Raw genomic sequence first — 20,879 nt, 5'->3', positions numbered from 1 at the left:
GTATACAGGTGGTACATGACCCCGGTCAAGCTGGCTAAGATATACCATTTGTCCGATAATAAATGTTGGAAGTGTAAGGAAGCTGAGGGGACATTCTTTCACCTTTGGTGGACTTGTCCAAGATTGAAGGCCTTCTGGGAAATGATTTATAACGAGTTAAAAAAGGTGTTTAAGTACACCTTCCCCAAGAAACCGGAGGCCTTTCTTCTGGGCATTGTCGGCCAGAAGGTGTTAAAGAAGGATAGAACTTTTTTCATGTATGCTACTACAGCAGCAAGAATCCTTATTGCTAAGCATTGGAAGACTCAAGATTTGCCCACACTGGAGGACTGGCAGACGCAATTGATGAACTACATGGAACTAGCCGAGATGACTGCAAGGATCCGAGATTTGGGAGAAGAAGCAATGGAGGAGGATTGGAAAAAATTTAAAGACTATTTGCAAAAGTATTATAAGTTATATGAATCTTAAGATGCCGTATGACTTGGAATGTTAGCCCCAGCAACGAAAGTGGATTATATATGAAATTGGATAATATTTATGAAAGAATCAAAGTTTAAATGGGTAAAAATGACAATATGTTATATTTTTAGAGTAAATGGAAAATAAGAGATTTAAACTTAAACCGCAATTGAAAGTACAAAGAAACACATGAAACAAGGTTATAATTTGCTGATAACTTTATTGTCAAGAATGCACTATGTGGGAGATGCGGGGAAGTCCGATAGAAATCTGAAATAAGTTGTTGAAATAGTTGTGATTTTCTGTTTTTTCTTTCTTTCTACTTTTTATGTTCTTTCTTTTCTCTGTTTTATCTGTAATTTGGAAAAAATGTAATAAAAATTATTATAAAAAAAAATAATAAATACCAAGACATTCCCTCATCTCCCTAGAATGTTCAGTTCATATTGAGTTCATGAAAACATTATACTCTGACCTGTTCTTAATGCATAGTTGACCACATCTACGGAACGCGATTATTATATTCTTTCATGTTATGATCAATCATTAGTAATAGTTTAAGTCTTGATAATCAATCACTAGTTATAATTTAATTAGGAGGTTTCATGCCTGTCTAGTTCTTTGCTCCCTTTCCCAACCTTTAATCTATTGGTGATTAATGTAAACTTTGCTTTGTACTTGTGTTAACCAATCAGCAATAAGCACATATGTGGCAAATGCTGTAAGATTCAATAAAAGGGACTCTCCGAGACTTGCTCGGGAGATGCCTCCCATATGACACCTTGCCATTCGTCTGTCGCTTATTTCAACCCAACATCTGGTGACCCCGACGTGATTGCCAGATCCCTTACGCAGCCAGCCCCTGTACTTCACTCGACTGGAAAAGTCTCAGCGCGCTACTTCGTGAGTATGGGGGGGGGGGATTGACTAAATTCCAAAAGGAGTGTGCCAAGAAGTTGCTCCATCTCGTTAGAGAGCGGGTGGCGGGTGCTCATATTTCTTTAAAAGAAATTGAAAGATTGTTATGTGAGATTGCTTGCCAGTGCCCCTGGTATCCTGAAACAGGTTCTTTGAGGATAAAGACTTGGCAAGAGATCGGAAAAACCCTCTTTGCAGAACCGAGGGCTCCGATTCATTGTCTGCTCACTTGGCAGAAATGTGCAGATGCCGTTGCTAAATTAGGACCTCAGGCATCTCCTTCGGCCCCTGCCCTTCTAGCCATTGCAGACAATCCCCCACCTTACCCAAAGCTTTTGCCTCCTTCGCAACCCTGCCAACCCCTCCCTACGTCTCAACCGTCTCAACCCACATCCTCCCCCTCATCCCTCTTTCGCCTGCCACAGCCCCTGCGTGCTCTACAGGAGCTGTGCGCGCTGCGCTTTCTCTGGCTAGGCAGAAAGGGCTCCTGTCCTTAGAGGAAGAGTCTGAATGGGCTGGTGAAATGCCATCTGCTTTCCCTATCACCTATACAAACCCAGGAACTGCTCAACAGCAGGTATTGTACGAGGCGCTTCCTTATTCTGTAATGAGAGAATTAAGGAAAGCCATTACTGATTCTGGTCTAAAATCCTCTTATGTGACAGGGATGCTGGAGGGAATAGCAAATGGTTATATAATGCTACCTCAAGACTGGAAAGATCTGATGCGCATGCTTTTATCCCCGGCTCAGTATGTAGTTTTTGAAAGTGAATTTAAACATAGCGCATCAGCCCTGTGGAGGGGGGATGGTGTGATGGCCTGGGATTCCGTTGGCGGAGTTCGCCTATAACAACGCGGTGAATGCGTCCACCCAGCAAACCCCGTTCCAGGCCAGTTATGGTTATCATCCACGGCTGTTTCCAGAGGTGCTGCCGGCATCCGCGGTCCCGGCGGTGACGGAGTGGCTTCAAGAGCTCCAGTCCCAGCAACAGCTTTTGGTGGAGCAACTGCACCAGGCCAAGGAAGCGTACAAAGCCCAGGCCGACCGCCACCGCCAGGTGGGGCCGGAACTTCGCGTCGGTGACCTGGTTTGGCTCTCCACTCGCCATCTCCACCCCTCTCGACCTTCGCGGAAGTTGGACGCCCGCTTCACCGGCCCGTTCCCTATCGTAGACCAAGTCTCTCCTGTGGCATTCCGTCTCCGGTTACCCGCAACCCTGAAGTTTCACCCGGTCTTCCACAGGTCCCTTTTGAGTCCGGTGGCCCCACCCGACGAGTTCCACCCGAACCGTCCCCGACCGCAGCCAGTGTTGGTTCGGGGAGAGCCTGAGTACGAGGTGGAACGCATCCTGGACTCCCGATACCGCAGGGGAAGGCTGCAGTATCTCATTGACTGGAAGGGGTACGGACCGGAGGACCGTTCCTGGGAACCAGCGGCCAACGTCCACGCACCTGCCTGCCTCCGAGAGTTCCATGCGACGTACCCCGGCAAGCCGGGTCCGGACCCTCGGTTGAGGGGGGGGCCTGGGAGGGGGGATGGTGTGATGGCCTGGGATTCCGATTCGGAGGATGAAACAGAGGAATCCCAGCCTGCACAGGAGTCCCCGCCTCCAGGGCCGGCTGAACTGGGGCAAGGCCTAGATGCTGAGGAGCCTGCACCTGTGGCAGTGCATCAGGAGCTGGCCCCAGGTGAAGTCCTTCTGGCCCCAGAGGGGCTTGATGACTCAGTGGCCACAGGTGAGCCTCCTCCAGGGCCCAGTAACCCTTCGGCCTCTCCTGATCTGCAGAGGCTTAGGGCAGAGAGGCGAAGGGAACTGGTTGCCCCCAGGAGGAGTGCTCGCCTTAAGGCCAGAGGAGGCGGGGCTCCTGGGGGTCGGGACCGCCCCTGACCTTGGAAGAGGATAAAAGCCCAGTCAGGCCGGCCCCAGGTTGCGGGAGCAACGTCGTTGTTGGCTACGGACCTTCCTGTGTTCTTGATCCCTGCTCGGCCTCCTGTTCCTGACTATCCGGTACGCCTGTCCCCTGCTCGGCTTCCTGTTCCTGACTATCCAGTACTCCTGTTCCCTGCTCGGCCTCCTGTTCCCGACCATCCGGCGTTCCTGTTACCTGCTCAGCCTTCTGTTCCAGCGTTCCTGTTCCCCGCCCGGCTCTCTGCATCGGACCTCGCCCCTCTTCGTGTGGACTCTGCTACACTCACGGTACCTTACCCCCGGGACCAGCACACCCTGGCTGATCCACAGCATTCAGCCAATCAACTTTATGGCGCTGGTCAGTATGATAATATAACAGCCCAGCCGACGCTGACACCTTTACATTTCAGTTGCACCGCGACCTGTGTACAACGCGCCTTTCAGAAAGTCCCTGTCTCAGGGCAACCGCTGAGCTCCTTTGTTAATATTAAGCAACAGCATTCGGAGCCCTACCATCAGTTTATAGATAGATTGAAAGAATTAGTCACTAGGCAGATTGATAACACTACAGCTCAAAATGAATTGATGAAAAAATTGGCTTTTGAAAATGCAAACACCGATTGCAAGAAAGCGTTGCAGTCGATCATACATCGCCCTAAATATGACCTGGCCGATATGATTCAAGCCTGTGCAGATGTTGTCTTTGCTTGCCGGTGCAATCCAGGCTGGCAATAAGCCCACGGGCAATTGCTTCAATTGCAAACGCCCAGGTCATTTTGCTAAAAAATGCAGAGCCCCTGGCGGGGGGGCAAACAGGAATGGTGATGCCAATAAGGCTAAACCTTCCAAAAAATGCCCGAAATGCGGGAAAGGCTATCATTAGGCTAATCAATGCAGGAGTCCAGGAAACTCCATTTCGGCCCCACTCTCGGGCCAGGACAAATAGAGAGCTTTCCGCCTTTAGTTTCCGCTGCTGAAATTTTTTCTAAAAATACACCCTCTGAATTTGCTATTGATTTGATCAATCAAGAGACCAAAGACACTGTTTTACCTGGTGAAATTGTGCTTATGTCCACCCAGTTGGCGGGCCCTCTACTGCCAAAAGTCGCAGGCTTAATTTTACCCAAATTTTCGGCGGCCAAAGAAGGAATCCAGGTTATTCCAGGAGTTCTGGATCCTGACTATGTGGGCACAATCATGGTTCAACTTTGGAGCCATATGCCCATGCAGTTAAAGAAGGGTGAGTCCTGGGCGCATTTGGTGGTGCTCCCTTCTCACCATACTGCTTCTATTATGGATAGTAATTTGCACGAGCTCTCTCCTTTCCCCCCACAGCTGTTAGCTGTAATCCAGTGGATTGGTCATCAGAAACTTCTTTGTAAGTACAAAGTAAATGGCAAGGTTCTGGAAGGCTTGATTGACACAGGCGCGGACATTTCTGTAATTTCCAGTAGTTGCTGGGACCCCACGTGGCCCCTTGAGTCTGCCTCTGCAGTTTGGGGTGTAGGTGGACCTCAAAACTCTTCCAAAAGTGTACAGTGGTTGCCTGTTTCTCTGTCTGATAGCTCTGAAACCATTGCATATATCCAGCCCTGTGTGCTGAAAATCCACCTCAATCTGTGGGGCAGAGACTTACTACAACAATTACAAGCTACCATTCAATTTGATGAGTAAGCTTGCACTCCCCCTCAACTGGAAATCAACCACTCCGGTATGGGTAGAACAATGGCCCATAACGGGGGGAAAGCTACTTGCTTTAAAAGAATTGGTGAATCAACAATTATCGGCAGACCATATTGAGTCCTCAGTTAGCCCCTATAATACCCCCATCTTCGTCATAAAAAAGAAGAGTGGGAAATGGAGATTTCTCCAGGATTTAAGGAAAATTAATGAAATCCTTGAACCCATGGGGCCTTTGCAGTGTGGTCTGCCTAATCCAAATGTTATCCCACATTCTTATCAATTGGCTATAATAGATTTGCAAGATTGTTTCTTCTCCATTCCCCTACAGGAGAAGGATTGTAAATTCTTTGCTTTCACTGTTCCTGTGTTAAATAACAGCCAGCCCACGGAACGGTATCAATGGAAAGTCCTACCACAAGGAATGTTGAATTCCCCTACCATGTGCCAATATTATGTGAATCAAGCCCTTCAGCCTTTTCATTTGCAATAGCCACACCTCTCAATTTATCATTACATGGGTGACGTGCTTATTAGTGGGCCCCGCCTTCCCCCTCAATGGAAGCATGATATGATAGCCTGTTTGTCACTTTATGGTTTGAAAATTGCTCCAGAAAAGGTTCAGGAATCTTCTCCCTTTCATTATTTGGGACACAAAATGATAGCTAGCTATTCTATTCCTATAGTCCCTGAACTTCATGTTCCAAAAACAATGAAATATGTCCAGCTGCAGCAATTGCTGGGCAACATCAATTGGATAAGACCTTATTTTAAAATCCCTCTTGAAGTTTTACGGCCGCTTTTTTCAGCCTTAAAAGGCCATCAATCTCCTGGTGAGCAAATCACCTTGACCTCCTCTCAACAGAAGACTGTTGCCCAGTTAAAGGAAATTATGCGTCTCCACTGGGTTGATCGAGCAATTCTTAATGTCTTGTCCAATGTTGTCATCATGACAGATTCTGTCCAACCTTTTGCGCCCCTTATTCAGTTAGGCCCATCGAAAGTTCATATAATTGAATGGCTGTATTTACATCATACACCAAAGAATACGATGACTCCTTTAGTGGATCTCCTTGCTCAGCTCATCAGCAAGGGACGCCGTCGATGCAAAAGCCTTTTTGGCACCGATTGTCGCCAAATTATTGTGCCCATGCCCCTGGAGCAATGGGAGACTGTTCTTTCCACTAGCATGGATTTGCAGTGTGCTTTAGCTGATTTTGTCGGCCTGCTGGATTGCCATATCCCAGCCGACCCTCGCCTGCAAATGAGTAGACAATTTTCCCTATCTTTCTCTTCCATATTATCTCCTGTCCCTTTGGATGCCCCTACTGTTTTTACTGACGGAGCCCCCTCAAGGGGGGTGGTTGCTTGGCAACAAAATGAGGAATGGCACAGCCTCTACACTCTCCCACAAAAGTCTGCTCAGTGTTCTGAGTTGGCAGCTGCCGTTAAAGCTCTGCATCATTTCTCCTCACAGCCAATTAATTTGGTAGTGGACAGTCTTTATGTTGCAAATGTCATAACTCGTTTACAGGGCAGCTATGTAAGTCCCTTATTGGATGACAATTTATTGAGCCTTTTCCTATCCTTACAATTGCTTCTTTCTAATCGCTCCCACCCACTATTTGTGGTGCACATTCGTTCTCACCAACCCTTCCCAGGCTTTCTCACTGATGGCAATGCAAAAGCAGATTCTTTGCTTAGGGCTTTGCCTGTTTCCCCCATTGAAAGTCATGCTTTCCATCATCAGAATGCAAAAGCCCTTAGCTGCCAGTTCCAAATTCCGTTGGAAGCGGCGCATGCAATTATCCAACAATGCCCTCAATGCTCTAATCAGATTGGCCACCCCAGCCCTGGTGTTAATCCCCGTGGGCTGGAAGCCAACCAAGCTCTTCACCTTTTGAATAAAGAACAGAGTGAACTACATAATGGACTTTTATAAAATCGTGGTATCGATTATTTGCTCATGCTTCATCATTATGGCTGTGAACAAGTGGATGACATGTATTGCTTTACTATTACTGATAATTCTAAAGCCATTCAAAAGCAAATCTCTCATATGTAAAATCTTACACATCACATTAAACAGGACGTTGGATTTTCTGGCCTCTGGGATTCGTTCACCCAGTGGCTCACTGGCTGGTTGCCAAATCTGAATTGGCTTCGTAATCTTTTTCAATATGTTATTATCATAATATGTATATTAATTTTGCTATGTTGCTTCATCCAATGCATTCCTGGTCTCATACGCCTTTGGTTTCAGTGTTTTTCTCCTCCTCAGCCACCCAACAAAATCATTGCTGCCTACTTTGCGAAATGGCAGCACCAACAGTAAACATTAGGGGAGATGTGGGCAGACTTATTTCGGGCATGCGCTGGCAAACCACGTATCCCGAAGTATTTTTGTCCCATTCACCCTGAAATCACATAACAGCATCGGTGGGCGGACTTATTTCGGGCATGCGCTGGCATACCACATATCCCGAAGTATTTTTGTCCTATTCACCCAGAAATTATATAGTAACACCTCGCAAGTAAGAAAAAAAAGGGGGAGATGCTGGGAAGTTTTTGCCTCTGCACATGAGTCTGAGAATGTTCTGATCAGTTCACATTGAGTTCAGTACCCTGACCTGTTCTTAACGCATTGTTGACCACATCTATGGAACGCGATTGTTATGTTCTTTCATGTCATGCAATATCCATCATTAGTAATAGTTTAAGTCTTGATACTCAATCACTAGTTAATAGTTTAATAAGGAGGTTTCATGCCTGTCTAGTTCTGTGTTCCCTTTCCCAGCCTTTAATCTATTGGTGATTAATGCCTATATGTAACCTTTGCTTTGTATTTGTGTTAACCAATCAGCAATAAGCACATACGTGGCAATTGCTGTAATATTCAATAAAAGGGACTCCTCGAGGCTTGCTCGAGAGATGCCTCCCACATGACACTTGCTACTCGTCTGTCGGTTATTTCAACCCAACAACTATGTAGAGTTTTGGTTGCCTCCTCAAAAAGGAAAAGGTTCAGGAAAAGGGCAGCCCAAATGATGAGGGAGATGGAGTGACTCCCCTATGAGGAAAGGTGGGAGCATTTGGGACTTTTTACTTTAGAAAACAGGCGACATGATAGAAGTGTATGAAATTACACATTGTGTTTTAAGTTTTCATTGTTTTTATCTGTTAAGTTGTTTTGAGATTTGTTTGTGTAAAAAGCAGCTAACAAATGTAATTAATAAAAAACAGTGTTGGCTTTATGTGGGATTTTAAATTTTGTTTCTTTATTTTACTCCTGCTAGCCACTTTGAAAAGTGCGACTACAAATTCACAAAGCAAATAAATGAAAAACTTACTTGCTCTCCTGTTCTTCCTGGCCATCCAAAACATCAAAGAGGAGGTACGGTAGGAAGGGCCATTCCAAAGAGAATCGGCTCTCTTCTGTCCATCTATAATGCAATGAGAAATCATAATAGCTTTTAAAAAGCAGTGTGCTGAGGTCTATTTGCTCAATTCTTCACTGCAGGAGGAAACACTATCCGTAACATAATCATTCACATGATGTTCCCCACATAGAGAAAACTAGCATGTCAGGGAGGTGGTGTGGGGGATGACAGAAACTGTTCTCCCTGATGTCATCGTTTTCTACATGAAGGGGAATATTCAAACAGCATGACAAACATATTCAGTGAATAGCAGTGGAAGGGCAAAAAATCCAGAGGCTTATACAGAAAAATCCAGAGGCTTATACAACCTCTTACAATAGCAGAAATGCAAGTACGTTTAGAAAATAATCAAATTTCATGGCTGTTAGGATATCAGCCGAGATCATTTCTTACAAATACACAGATTAAAAATGAAGCTACAAGTAAACTAACAGAATATGAAAATATGGTAATAAGAGATAGCATTTCCCTTTTATACAAAACACTTATTGAGAATCAATTTTGCCCCGAACAAAATCTAAAAAGCTGGTGGGAATTAAATTGGGATATAAACACTGAAGAGGTTAAACAGAACAATTTATGGACAAAAGCACCATATAAATTTCTGTCAGCAACTATTAGGGAATGTTCATTAAAAATTGTACATGGATGGAATTTAACACCATCATTTTAAATATACAGTATATTAAAAAAGAAAAAACAAGAAAGTGGTTAGAATGGAAGAAAAAAATAAAAGTATCAAATTAGGTTGCTGGAAAGAGTCAGGTTTGAGGCCTATGATCATGCACAGAATTTTCATTCAACTAAGTACTCACCAGTACAGTGGTGCCTCGCAAGACGAAAAGAATCCGTTCCGCGAGTCTCTTCGTCTTGCGGTTTTTTCGTCTTGCGAAGCAAGCCCATTAGCGGCTTAGCGGATTAGCGCTATTAGCGGTTTAGTGGGCTTAGCGGATCAGCTGATAAGCGGCTTAGCGGATCAGCTGATAAGCGGCTTAGCGGATCAGCTGTTAAGCGGCTTAGCGGCTTAGGATCAGCTGATAAGCGGCTTAGCGGCTTGGGAAAAAGGGGGGGAAAGGAAAAAACCCCCGCAGGAACTCGCAAGACATTTTCGTCTTGCGAAGCAAACCCATAGGAAATTCGTTTTGTGAAGCACCTCCAAAACGGAAAACCCTTTCGTCTAGCGGGTTTTCCGTCTTGCGAGGCATTCGTCTTGCGGGGCACCACTGTAGTGTCAGAGCAAGTGCATTCATTCACACAAACACACCAGATATGATGAGCTAAAGCAGGACCCTCCAGGTGTTGCTGGAATACAACCCCCACCATCCCTGACCACCAGCCAAAATTCCAGGGTAATATGGAACCGATGTCCACACTTAGGTCACCTTTTCATGAAATGCCTGTTGCCTTGAGGCAAGGTAAAAAAAATAGTAAGATGGCTACACACCGGTCAGTTTTCAGGGCATGGTCGTAGATGTAATTGGAAGGGAAGAGGCAGATCTCTGGGTGCATCCTGTACTGAGTCCTCAAGCACAGGACTGGAAGCCTGTCACTGTGTTTTTCTTGGATTTGCCCATTCAGGTGTCTGCAGAGTCGGCCCATCAGAGACTGCCTGTAGCCGTAATCCTCAGCTTTCTGCCAAAGCAAGGGAGGGGAGGAGGAGTGAAACTTTCAGGGAATGGGTTAAGCACAGGCAGCAACAATTAAAGAACAAGAGATGAGAAGTAGAAGCATGCATATGTACTCAGTACTTGGTCTGGGCCCCTTTTGCATCAATTACTGCCTCAATGCGACGTGGAATGGATGCTATCAGCCTGTGGCACTGCTGAGGTGTTATGGAAGACCAGGATGCTTCAATAGCAGCCTTCAGCTCTTCTGTATTGCTCGGTCTCATGTCTCAGAGGTCCAATATTGCTCTATTTGCAATCCTTGTTTTGCTGATTTCATTTAATATTCTAATTTTCTGAGATTGTTAATTTGGGGTTTTCATAGAATGATAGAGTTGGAAGAGACCACAAGGGCCATCGAGTCCAACCCCCTGCCAAGCAGGAAACACCATCAGAGCACTCCTGACATATGGTTGTCAAGCCTCTGCTTAAAGACCTCCAAAGAAGGAGACTCCACCACACTCCTTGGCAGCAAATTCCACTGTCAAACAGCTCTTACTGTCAGGAAGTTCTTCCTAATGTTTAGGTGGAATCTTCTTTCTTGTAGTTTGGATCCATTTCTCCGTGTCCGCTTCTCTGGAGCACCAGAAAACAACCTTTCTCCCTCCTCTATGTGACATCCTTTTATATATTTGAACATGGCTATCATATCATTTCGTCAGCTGTACGCCATGATCATCACAATTATAACAAATCAAGGCTTGACATATCTCGCTTTGCATGTCATGAGTCTATCTCATATATTAGTTTCACCTTTTAAGTTGAATTACTGAAATAAATGAACTTTTCCACGATATTCTAATTTTCCGAGTTTCACCTGTATTTGAACTAGAGATTAGGAATGAGTGAACTATTCTGGGCTACCCAAGAGGCTTGGGAAACAGACCCACAAAATAACCCAATCTTTTATTTATTTGAAAGTGGGAAAGATGGCAGCGTAAGAGGGTGCAGGAACTTCTCCACTCTCCTTATGCTCTTTGCAGCATATCAGAACTAAGAGAAATGGTGGTGCTTGAGAAACATAAAAGTCTCTCAAAGACTACTGCTATGGGAATATCCCTTGATATACATATACAAAAATACATTCTTAAAGCATTGGCCCTATCTACTCTTGCCTCTGCCCTACCAGCCATTGGAGTGTCTCCCAGGAAAACAGTACTTGGTATATACATTTCTTTTTAACCAAAAGGGATGTTGTATACTAACATGGTAATCACACAGGCTGATTTCACAGAAACTCACAGAATTGTGTAAATAATTTGATCCTGTCAGGGGTTCAGGAGCAGAGGCGAGGGCAAGGGAGGAAACAGAGAGTGAAGGGGAGGAGTCCGAAGGAAAGATGAGCGATGACGACGACCCGAGATCTCCGAGTCTTTCCAGTGAATCGGAAGATTCACAGAAAGGAGCGCCAGTGACCAGAGCAAGGGGGGAGCTTAGGGGGACACCCCAGGAAGAAGGGACAAAAGGGGGTTCAGAGAGCAGCAGTTGGAAATCGGGGCCAACATCCCCAACAGAGCGCAGTGGGGGAGAAGGGCGCCAGGCATCGGGATCAGGCGGCTCGCCGCAGGGGGGAGGACATGAGTCAGGAGTGGCCACACCTCCATCGGAGAGAGAAGAAACGGTCAAACGGAAAGTGGAAGGTTGGGCGCACGCGCCAAGTTCAAATGCACAGGAAGGCGGCACAGTAAGCAGCCCGGAAAGGGAGCCAGGTCCTAAAGCCCGCCGCAAGGAGACAGAAGGGTCCGGGGGGTCAGCGTCAGAAGAGTCCCGGAAGGAAGAGACCATGGGGGGCAGAGGGACCCAGAGAAGAACGGTCAGGAGGAAAAGGTGGAGTAAGGCTAGGGTATTAAGTTGGTGTACAGGAGGCGGAGACTCAGACAGAGCTTCGCCGGTCTAGCTTATAAGACGTAGAGTTGCGCGCTACAGCTTGAAAATGGAAACTGTAAATCAATAAAGACTTTTATACAGTGAATGCTGGCTAGCGTGATCCTCTGTGAGTTCGGATCTGGAAGCAGCTCTGACAGTAAGCTCTGTCTCCAAAAAATCTTGGCACCTAAAACCTAGTAGAAAGGGGTGAAGACTGGTGCCTACTCACGAGCTCACGAACGGCAGACAAGATGACTGCCGAACAGCAGATAGCGGATCTGCAAGAAGCAGTGAGGCAACTGAATGCCGAGGTACTCGCATCCAGGAAGAGAGAGGGGGAAGCAGCCGCCGCCTACAAGGATCTCCAGGTCAGGTTGGAAATGCTTACGAAGCAAGGGCAACTGACACCCAAACCGGAGGGAATTGGGTTGGGGAGAAGAGCAGGCGGTCTAGTATCTCACTTCGATGGGAATTTACAACAGTACCCCAACTTCCGAGCAGATGTACAGTGTGCGCTGCAACTGCTGGACAAGGACTTTAGAGATGAGCAAGAGAAGGTGGGGTTTATCATGTCCCATTTGCATGGAGATGCTAAAGCATGGCTGCGCAATTTGTGGAGAGATAAGGATCCGGCGCTCCAAAGTGCGGATGCCTTCCTTAAAGCGATGGATGCGTGCTTTTTATCAAGCATAGACGTGGATCTTGCCCGGAAAGAGGTGCACGGACTGAAGCAGGGGAGGGCCAGTGTAAGGCAGTATCATGCCCGCTTTTTTGCACTGGTCAGTGCCCTGGAATGGGACAGAGATTCAGCTCCAGTCAGAGACCTGTTTTGTGAAGGCTTGAGCGGAGCGGCTAAAGACGAAATTGCGAGGGGGGAGAGACCCCGGACCACGCAGGAGGTCGTTCACAGGGCGCTGACGGTTGGGGTGCGGCTGGAGGAACGTCCATGGAGCAGGGACGAAGGGCGTGGAGGGCGCGAACCAGTGAGAGGGTTCTCCTTCGTTCCCAGAGAAGCAGCGCGTGCGCAATCCACGCCTCCGCCAGGAGGGGGAGCAGAACCTATGGAGGTTGGCGGTGCTAGGGCTCAGTCAGCAACCAGAGCCCTAGCGCCGGGAGCAGTCAAAGCGAAGCCTCCTAGAGGGAACCGGAAATGTTACATCTGCGAAAGTCCTCAACACATGGCGAAAGAGTGTCCCCAGAGGATCCACAAGCTCAATGCAGCCTCTGCAACGGTGACTGCAGCTACTCAGCACGGAGACTCACAGCAGGGAAATGACGGAGTCTGGCTGGAGACAGAGGCACTGGGGCCCAGCCAGACGAGTCAGTGAAGCAGTCCCCAGAGATTTTGCAGCCCACAGACCCCCTCCTGCCCAAACCAGTAGTGCAGCTCACTGCATCGCTTCAGCTACCCAATGGCCTCACTCTAGACGTGCCAATCACCGTTGACTCAGGAAGCAATGCGGACTTTATAGGGCAGGACTTTGTCGATAAACACGCTATACAGCTGCTGCCTGCCACGCTGCCCCTGCAGGTCGTCACAGTGGATGGCAGGGAGCTGCTAGGGGGGCAGGTGGTGAAGCAAACGCCACCAATGGTGATGCGGCTTGGAAATCACAGGGAAGTCATCAGTTTTAATGTCACCAGACTGTCGGACACGCCTATTGTCTTGGGCATGAGTTGGCTGGACAGGCACAGTCCGACGTTGGCTTGGTACCAGCGGCAGCTGGTCTTCAGCTCATCATATTGCGCTGAACACTGCATTCTGCCCCGGCAGGAGGGAGAGGAGGAGGAGGCACAGCTGCAGCTGGGGACGCTGCAAGCAATCCCCCACAAATACGCAGGATTTTTAGAGGTTTTCTGCGAGAAGGAGGCGGACAAGATACCCCCCCACAGACCATATGACTGCAAGATTGACCTCCTGCCAGGGGCGGCGCTGCCAAAAGGGAAGCTGTATTCCATGTCTGAGGACGAACTACAGGAACTCAAAGAGTTCATAGATCATAATTTGGAGCGCGGTTTCATCCGAGAGTCCAAGGCCGTGGGGGGCAGTCCTGTATTTTTTGTTAAGAAGAAGGACACGCCCCAAAAAAGGCTCGTAGTGGACTATCGGACCTTGAACAGCATGACCAAGCCATCGGACTTCCCCATGCCCAGGATCGACGACCTCCTCGCGACGGTGCGCAAGGGCCGTTCACCAAGTTGGACCTGCGAGGGGCTTACAACCTCATTCGCATGCGGGAAGGAGATGAGTGGAAGACAGACATGTTCACGCCCCTAGGCACCTACGAATACAGAGTTATGCCTTTTGGACTACAAAATGGCTCCCACTGTTTTCAAGCTTTCATGCATCACGTGTTAGCGGGGCTCCTCTACAAGACGTGTGTCTGCTTCTTGGATGACATCCTGATATTTTCTGAATCGCAACAGGATCACGACAGAGACGTCAAGGAAGTGCTGAGCAGGCTACAGCAGCATAGGCTGTACGCCAAGCTGGAAAAGTGCCAGTTCGACGTGACGGAGGTGGATTTCCTGGGCTACAAGTTGTCCGACAAGGGGCTCGCCATGGACAGCGCCAAGGTTCGCGCGGTGTTGGATTGGAAAAGCCCGCGCAACCGGAAGGAGGTCCAGCGGTTTGTCGGCTTTGCGAACTTCTATCGCAAGTTTATCAGGGGGTTTGCGATGCAAACGGCGGCCATCACAGACACGCTCAGCTCCAAGAAGAAGAAGTTCATCTGGACGGAACAGGCGGAGCAGTCCTTTCAGGCACTCAAGCGTCTCTTCGCGTCGGAAGAGCAGCTGCTGCATGTCAACCCCAGCAGGCCGATGAGGGTGGAGACGGACGCTTCAGACAGAGCCGTGGGAGCAGTCCTGTTGCAGCGAGACCCGCAGGGGGCTTGGAGGCCGGGAGCGTTTTACTCCAGGAAGCTCAGCAAATCTGAACAGAACTACACCATCTGGGACAGGGAGTTGCTTGCCATTCATGCAGCATTCAAGGCGTGGAGGCACTTCCTGATCGGCGCCAAGCACACGGTGCAGGTCTGCACGGACCACAAGAATCTGGAGCACTGGCGCACGGCGCAGTTCCTGAACCAGAGGCAGATACGTTGCGCTGAGTTCTTTGCGAACTTCGACTTCCGCATAGAGTATGTCCCGGGAGACACCAACGTCATGGCGGATGCCCTATCCCGTAAACCGCAGTATCTGGAGGAGGCGACGCCAGCGGCGGCCATGCACATCTTCGCACTGACAGTGTGGGCATGCGCTTCGGCAACAGTTGACCTGGATGCGGTAAGGCGCGCGTTGCAGGATGACTCCTTTGCGCAAGCAAAGATGGCAGAGGTGCACAGGGGCACGGCGGCGACCGATGAGTTCCAGGTGCGCGATGGATTGCTCATCCGTAAAGGGGCCATCTACGTACCGGGAGACGAACTTCGCGCCAAGGTACTGCAGCAGCTGCACGGCGCGCCCACTGCCGGGCACTTTGGCAAGGAGAAGACGATGGAATTAGTCGCTAGAGACTTCTGGTGGCCCAGAATGCGAGGGGAAGTCGCGGACTACGTGGCGAGGTGCGACACCTGCCAGAGGGCCAAACCAGTGCACAGACCGCCGGCCGGACTGCTGGAACCGCTGCAAACCCCGTTTGAACCGTGGGAGAGAGTGGCCCTGGACTTTGTCACGGATCTACCCAGCTCGAGGGGCAAGACAGCGGTGCTCGTGGTGGTGGACTTGTTCACCAAGATGGCGCATTTCATTCCGTGTGCGAAGGTGGCCACGGCGGAACAAACCGCTAAACTGTTCATAGATCACGTGTTCAAGGTTCACGGTCTGCCGCGGTCTATACTGTCCGACCGGGGGCGACAGTTCATCTCGAACTTCTGGCAGAAGCTGATGGGCTTCCTGAACGTCAAGATCAACCTGGCGTCGGCGAGACACCCGCAGACCAACGGCCAAGCGGAGCGAGTCAATGCCATCATGCAGCAGTACCTGAGATGTTATGCAAACCAACAACCTGCAACGTGGGTGGATTACCTGCCACTCGCCGAGTTCGCCTACAACAACACGAAGCACGTGTCCACAGGGGTGACGCCGTTCTTCGCCAACAATGGAAGGCACCCCAGAACCTTCCCGGGACTGGAAAGAATGGGGGAGGGGGAGCCACAGGCAGCAGACGCGTTCGCGTCGGAGTTGCAGGAGGTCCACGATCAGCTCAGGCGGCAGCTGGAGCTAGCTAAGCATGCATACAAGGTGCAAGCGGACAAACACAGGCGGGTCGGCGAAGAGATCCAAGTGGGAGACTGGGTCTGGTTGGCAGCCCACGCAGTGCCGGCCAGATCGTTGGCAAAGAAGAAGCTTGGGCATAAGCAACTGGGGCCCTACCAAGTCGAGGCACAGGTCAACCCGGTGGCCTTCCGGCTGACACTTCCGGAGGGATCCAGGATGCATCCGGTGTTTCACAGATCGGTGCTCACTCCCTACAAGGCTCCTCACAGATTTCAGGAACCGGGAACGGCACCGAGTCCGCTCCGGAGGGGGACCGAGCAGGGGGGAGTACCGCAGGAAGAGCCCCTCAACGAGGTCACAGAGATTTTGGACTTTAGATGGGGGGAAGAGGGGGTAGAATACCTTCTCGCCAGAGAGGGCACCCCAGCCAGTGCCAACAGCTGGGTGCCAGGCTACGCTTTGGAGGAACCTCTGCTCAAAGAAGAGTTTCATGCCCTCTTCCCGCACAGGCCCATGCCAGCCGAGTTTTTCGAAGACTGGCTTTTCACACCCACGCTTTCCGCCAGCACGTTCATGGGGTTCGACTCGGACGAGGAACCGACACTGGAAACGTGTTCCCCGGAGGGGTCACCCTCGGGATCTGCCTCAGAACCCTCGTATTGGTGGGATGATCGACCAGAGGAGCAGTGGCACAGGAAGTGGCTGGAGGATCCAGCTCGAGCGACGGACCCGGGAGCGACCGACGCAGAGACTGACGTGGACGTGTTCGGGGAGGATCTTGGGTTCGAGCATGGCGGCACAGAGATGGAAGAGGAGGTGACCGTCGTCGACGAACGCAGGGAGGAAGAACCGGAAGTCTTCAGCTGGATGCCCGCCACAGGAAGCGAACTGTATCCGGCATTCGTCCCCATGACGATGGAGCACCCAGCACCCACACCTGAAGGAGGGGAGGGGGAAAGGAGGGGGCTTCGAGGGGGGATGGATGTCAGGGGTTCAGGAGCAGAGGCGAGGGCAAGGGAGGAAACAGAGAGTGAAGGGGAGGAGTCCGAAGGAAAGATGAGCGATGACGACGACCCGAGATCTCCGAGTCTTTCCAGTGAATCGGAAGATTCACAGAAAGGAGCGCCAGTGACCAGAGCAAGGGGGGAGCTTAGGGGGACACCCCAGGAAGAAGGGACAAAAGGGGGTTCAGAGAGCAGCAGTTGGAAATCGGGGCCAACATCCCCAACAGAGCGCAGTGGGGGAGAAGGGCGCCAGGCATCGGGATCAGGCGGCTCGCCGCAGGGGGGAGGACATGAGTCAGGAGTGGCCACACCTCCATCGGAGAGAGAAGAAACGGTCAAACGGAAAGTGGGAGGTTGGGCGCGCGCGCCAAGTTCAAATGCACAGGAAGGCGGCACAGTAAGCAGCCCGGAAAGGGAGCCAGGTCCTAAAGCCCACCGCAAGGAGACAGAAGGGTCCGGGGGGTCAGCGTCAGAAGAGTCCCGGAAGGAAGAGACCACGGGGGGCAGAGGGACCCAGAGAAGAACGGTCAGGAGGAAAAGGTGGAGTAAGGCTAGGGTATTAAGTTGGTGTACAGGAGGCGGAGACTCAGACAGAGCTTCGCCGGTCTAGCTTATAAGACGTAGAGTTGCGCGCTACAGCTTGAAAATGGAAACTGTAAATCAATAAAGACTTTTATACAGTGAATGCTGGCTAGCGTGATCCTCTGTGAGCTCGGATCTGGAAGCAGCTCTGACAGATCCGATAAACTAATTGAATCATTTTCACCGTAGGCAGCTCATACACCATTAAGGACCTGATAGATGTTTTACTTTATTTATGCCAAAAGCAGGGTCATTAGATGCCTATAAACAGCCTGTCAGTTTTCAGCTCTACAACTTCTTTCTGGGATAGTCAAAACACCTTAATTGTTGACATACTCACCATAGATTTAACTGTAGGAGGGAGCTGCTTTGGGTCTCCAACCAGGACCAGCTTTTTGCAGCCATGAATGAGTGGGATGATAGTTTCAACCTCACAAGCCTGCATGGCCTTTTAAAAAGACAAAGGGACCAGTTTAAATGAGAGAGATCGAGAGAGATCTTAAGATCTCGCCGCACAAGTCGCCTTGTATCAAATCCTGCTATACCACATCTGCAACTCATCCATTCTGACATAATAGCCTCCCCTGACCCTCTGGATCCAGTTTTCAGGAGTCTGGGGTGGAAGGGAAGAGGCCAGGATCTTTCGATCCAATCCATAGCAGGGAGCTACTCAAGGATCTTGCTTAAAATAAATAAATTCCTAGCTCTCCAACATTTATTTGGTTGCCTCCAGCTTCAATACAATTTGCTTTCCCTGTATGATTACTTTGATATAGTTCAGCTTTCCCACCCCAGATGGTGCCTTCAAAAAATGTTGGAACGACAAGTTCCATCAACTGAAGCTGTATCACATAATGCTAAACCACACATCTTAATGTTAGCGTGCAAACAAGACTAGTAGAACACTGGCTGACCCCCCAAAATGGGGTAGATCACTGCCAGTTTTTAACTCTGTGAGTAGATCGCAGTCTCTTGGGAGTTGGCCACCCCTGGACTACAGCAACTGAATTCTGAAGTGTGTGTGGGTTTTTCTGTTTCTGTTTTTTGTTTTTAAAGGGTGGCAGCAGCTTCTTCAACTTGAGATTTAAGTTACCTAGGCATCAAAGTCAAAATTTCCACCCTCAAAATGTGCAAAGCACTCATGACCAGGGCTAGGGATGGTGTCAACTTTCGCTAAATGGTACAACTGGGAACCTGCATGGTTCAAGACCGAGTGCTTTCAACTGACGGCCTACATTTATAATGCGGACACTTAATTTAGGCATCAGGCTGTCAGGTGAGAAGCGTGTCTTGGCAGCCTACAGCTGTTCATATAATTCTATAAAGCTGTTAATATAGTTTTATAAAATTCCATGCTCACCCCTTCCTGCCCCAGGTATCTTTGGGTATGACTCCTCTGGAAGAATTTTCAATGAGGGGCATGCTGCTCAGCACCAACATGCTTGGGCTGGATGAACAGCAAAAGGAAGGCTTTTTTTTTTCTTTATTCCCCCCCCCCAAAAAAAAACTAGGTGCACCCTATGGTCCGGTGCGCCCTATGGAGCGAAAAATACGGTAAGTAACAGTTAAGGACACAAGAAAATACTTAGTTCACAAAAGAAAAACTGGCAATGATCTGACTCCCCCGTCTGCCCACCCACCCCCCTTTGGCAAACCACCTATGCACGCCTTGAAATAAAAAAAGCAGGCAACACCACTAAAAACAGTCAAAACACATCAAACAAAAAAGCTGCCTTGAGGGCTTTTAATGTCAGAAGAGGGTGCTGGTGGTGGGGAAACATTTGTATAAATACAAAACAAGGCAGCCAAAGTGAACAGGGCTGTTTCTGCAATCTGTAAAAGGTACTAAAGACACCCTCCATCCTCCTGCCCCAAATATGCCCTTGCTACTGTAGTGCCTATATCCCCCACTAACCATGTCCACGATGACGCAGCTCAGAGGATCACAGTCCAGCCGCTGGAATACTGCACCCAGCAGGCTGCTCCCACTGGTGCTCAGTGTGCAGCAGATGATGTGAGACTCCAGGATGATGTTCGTTTTCATGTCGCTTTGCGATCGCCCACAAACCTGGGAAACACAAGAGCCAGGAACTTCCTTTTTAAGAGCACCTAATTTTTAGACAGAGACCAGTTTTCTTTCAGCTGCCTCTTTTGTTTTTGCAACAGCAGCCATGGTCAGGCAGGCAAAACAAGTCCATTCTCAGTGTGTGGTTGAAGATGAAGTCAGCTGCTTTTAGAAGAAGAACTGGATTGGATGCTAAAATGACAGGCCATAGTTCTGTGAAGGGGTACCCATTTTGCATGCAGGAGGTGTCAGCTTCAATCGCCAATATCTCCAGATAGGCCAAACAATACTGACCAAGTTAGATCAATGGCCTGACTCAGTATAAAGCAGCTTCCCAATGCTCCTATGACTCAGGATAAACACAGCCAAATACCTGCTTAGAGTCCGTATGAAGGTGTATGTGTTCACCCATGTGGTGCTCAGGAATGCAACAGTGCCCCTTAGAATTTCTCTCGGTGCCCACCAAGCCACAGCCTCACCTTCTATGGCATGAGGTGGTGAGGAAAGTTACCCTAACCCAGCTTGGGTTGTATCCAATCCAGTGAATGAACATGACGAGCCCATTAGGCTCATTAATCTAAGTGGGTAAAAATTAATTGTATGCAGTCCATAGAGCTGAAAGAGGAAGTGGGAGAAAGTGCCACACTTCTAACTTCCTCTTTTGGCTCTATGTGCTTTTCAAGGCATAGACAGGAACCTGAATAGCTGAACATAAAGCAGGATGTTAGATTAGATGATCTCTGAGCCCCGCAAAAATTCTTAAGTGTCTAGGATAGGGTTGCCTCTTTCCCTGGCTTGGGCTGGCAGCGGCCGCAGCGTGCAGAGCAGCCTGAGCCACCAGCGCCCAAGCCTCCCATGCCCAAGCCAAACACAAACAAACAAACCAGCCCCCCCCAACCCAGACACTTCCTTTTTTATTTTTATAAATATTTTATTAAGTTTTCACAATAAAAAAGCATACAAAGACAAAGAAAATACAAAATCACAAAAAACAATACAATACAAAAATACAAACATTGAACACATCAAAAAAAAAGAAAAAAGAGATAAAAACACATATAGTAACA

At 48.9% G+C, this 20,879-nt stretch overlaps 1 protein-coding gene across 1 annotated transcript in view; it reads right to left on the bottom strand.

Moving 5' to 3' along the window:
* Positions 1 to 20,879, bottom strand: part of LOC309523304 (putative helicase senataxin) — a 74,818-nt gene that overhangs the window by 43,765 nt on the left and 10,174 nt on the right. Inside the window, exons 4-7 of the mRNA XM_082207099.1 lie at positions 19,663 to 19,815; positions 18,088 to 18,195; positions 9,855 to 10,042; positions 8,321 to 8,413 (exon numbers count right to left, since the gene is read on the bottom strand). Coding sequence (XP_082063225.1) covers positions 8,321 to 8,413; positions 9,855 to 10,042; positions 18,088 to 18,195; positions 19,663 to 19,815 — 542 coding nt within the window. The remainder of the gene's footprint in view (positions 1 to 8,320; positions 8,414 to 9,854; positions 10,043 to 18,087; positions 18,196 to 19,662; positions 19,816 to 20,879) is intronic.

Source organism: Podarcis vaucheri, assembly GCF_965113315.1.
Source record: "Podarcis vaucheri genome assembly, chromosome: W".
Taxonomy (NCBI): domain Eukaryota; kingdom Metazoa; phylum Chordata; class Lepidosauria; order Squamata; family Lacertidae; genus Podarcis; species Podarcis vaucheri.
This window is presented reverse-complemented; position numbering and strand designations above follow the sequence as displayed.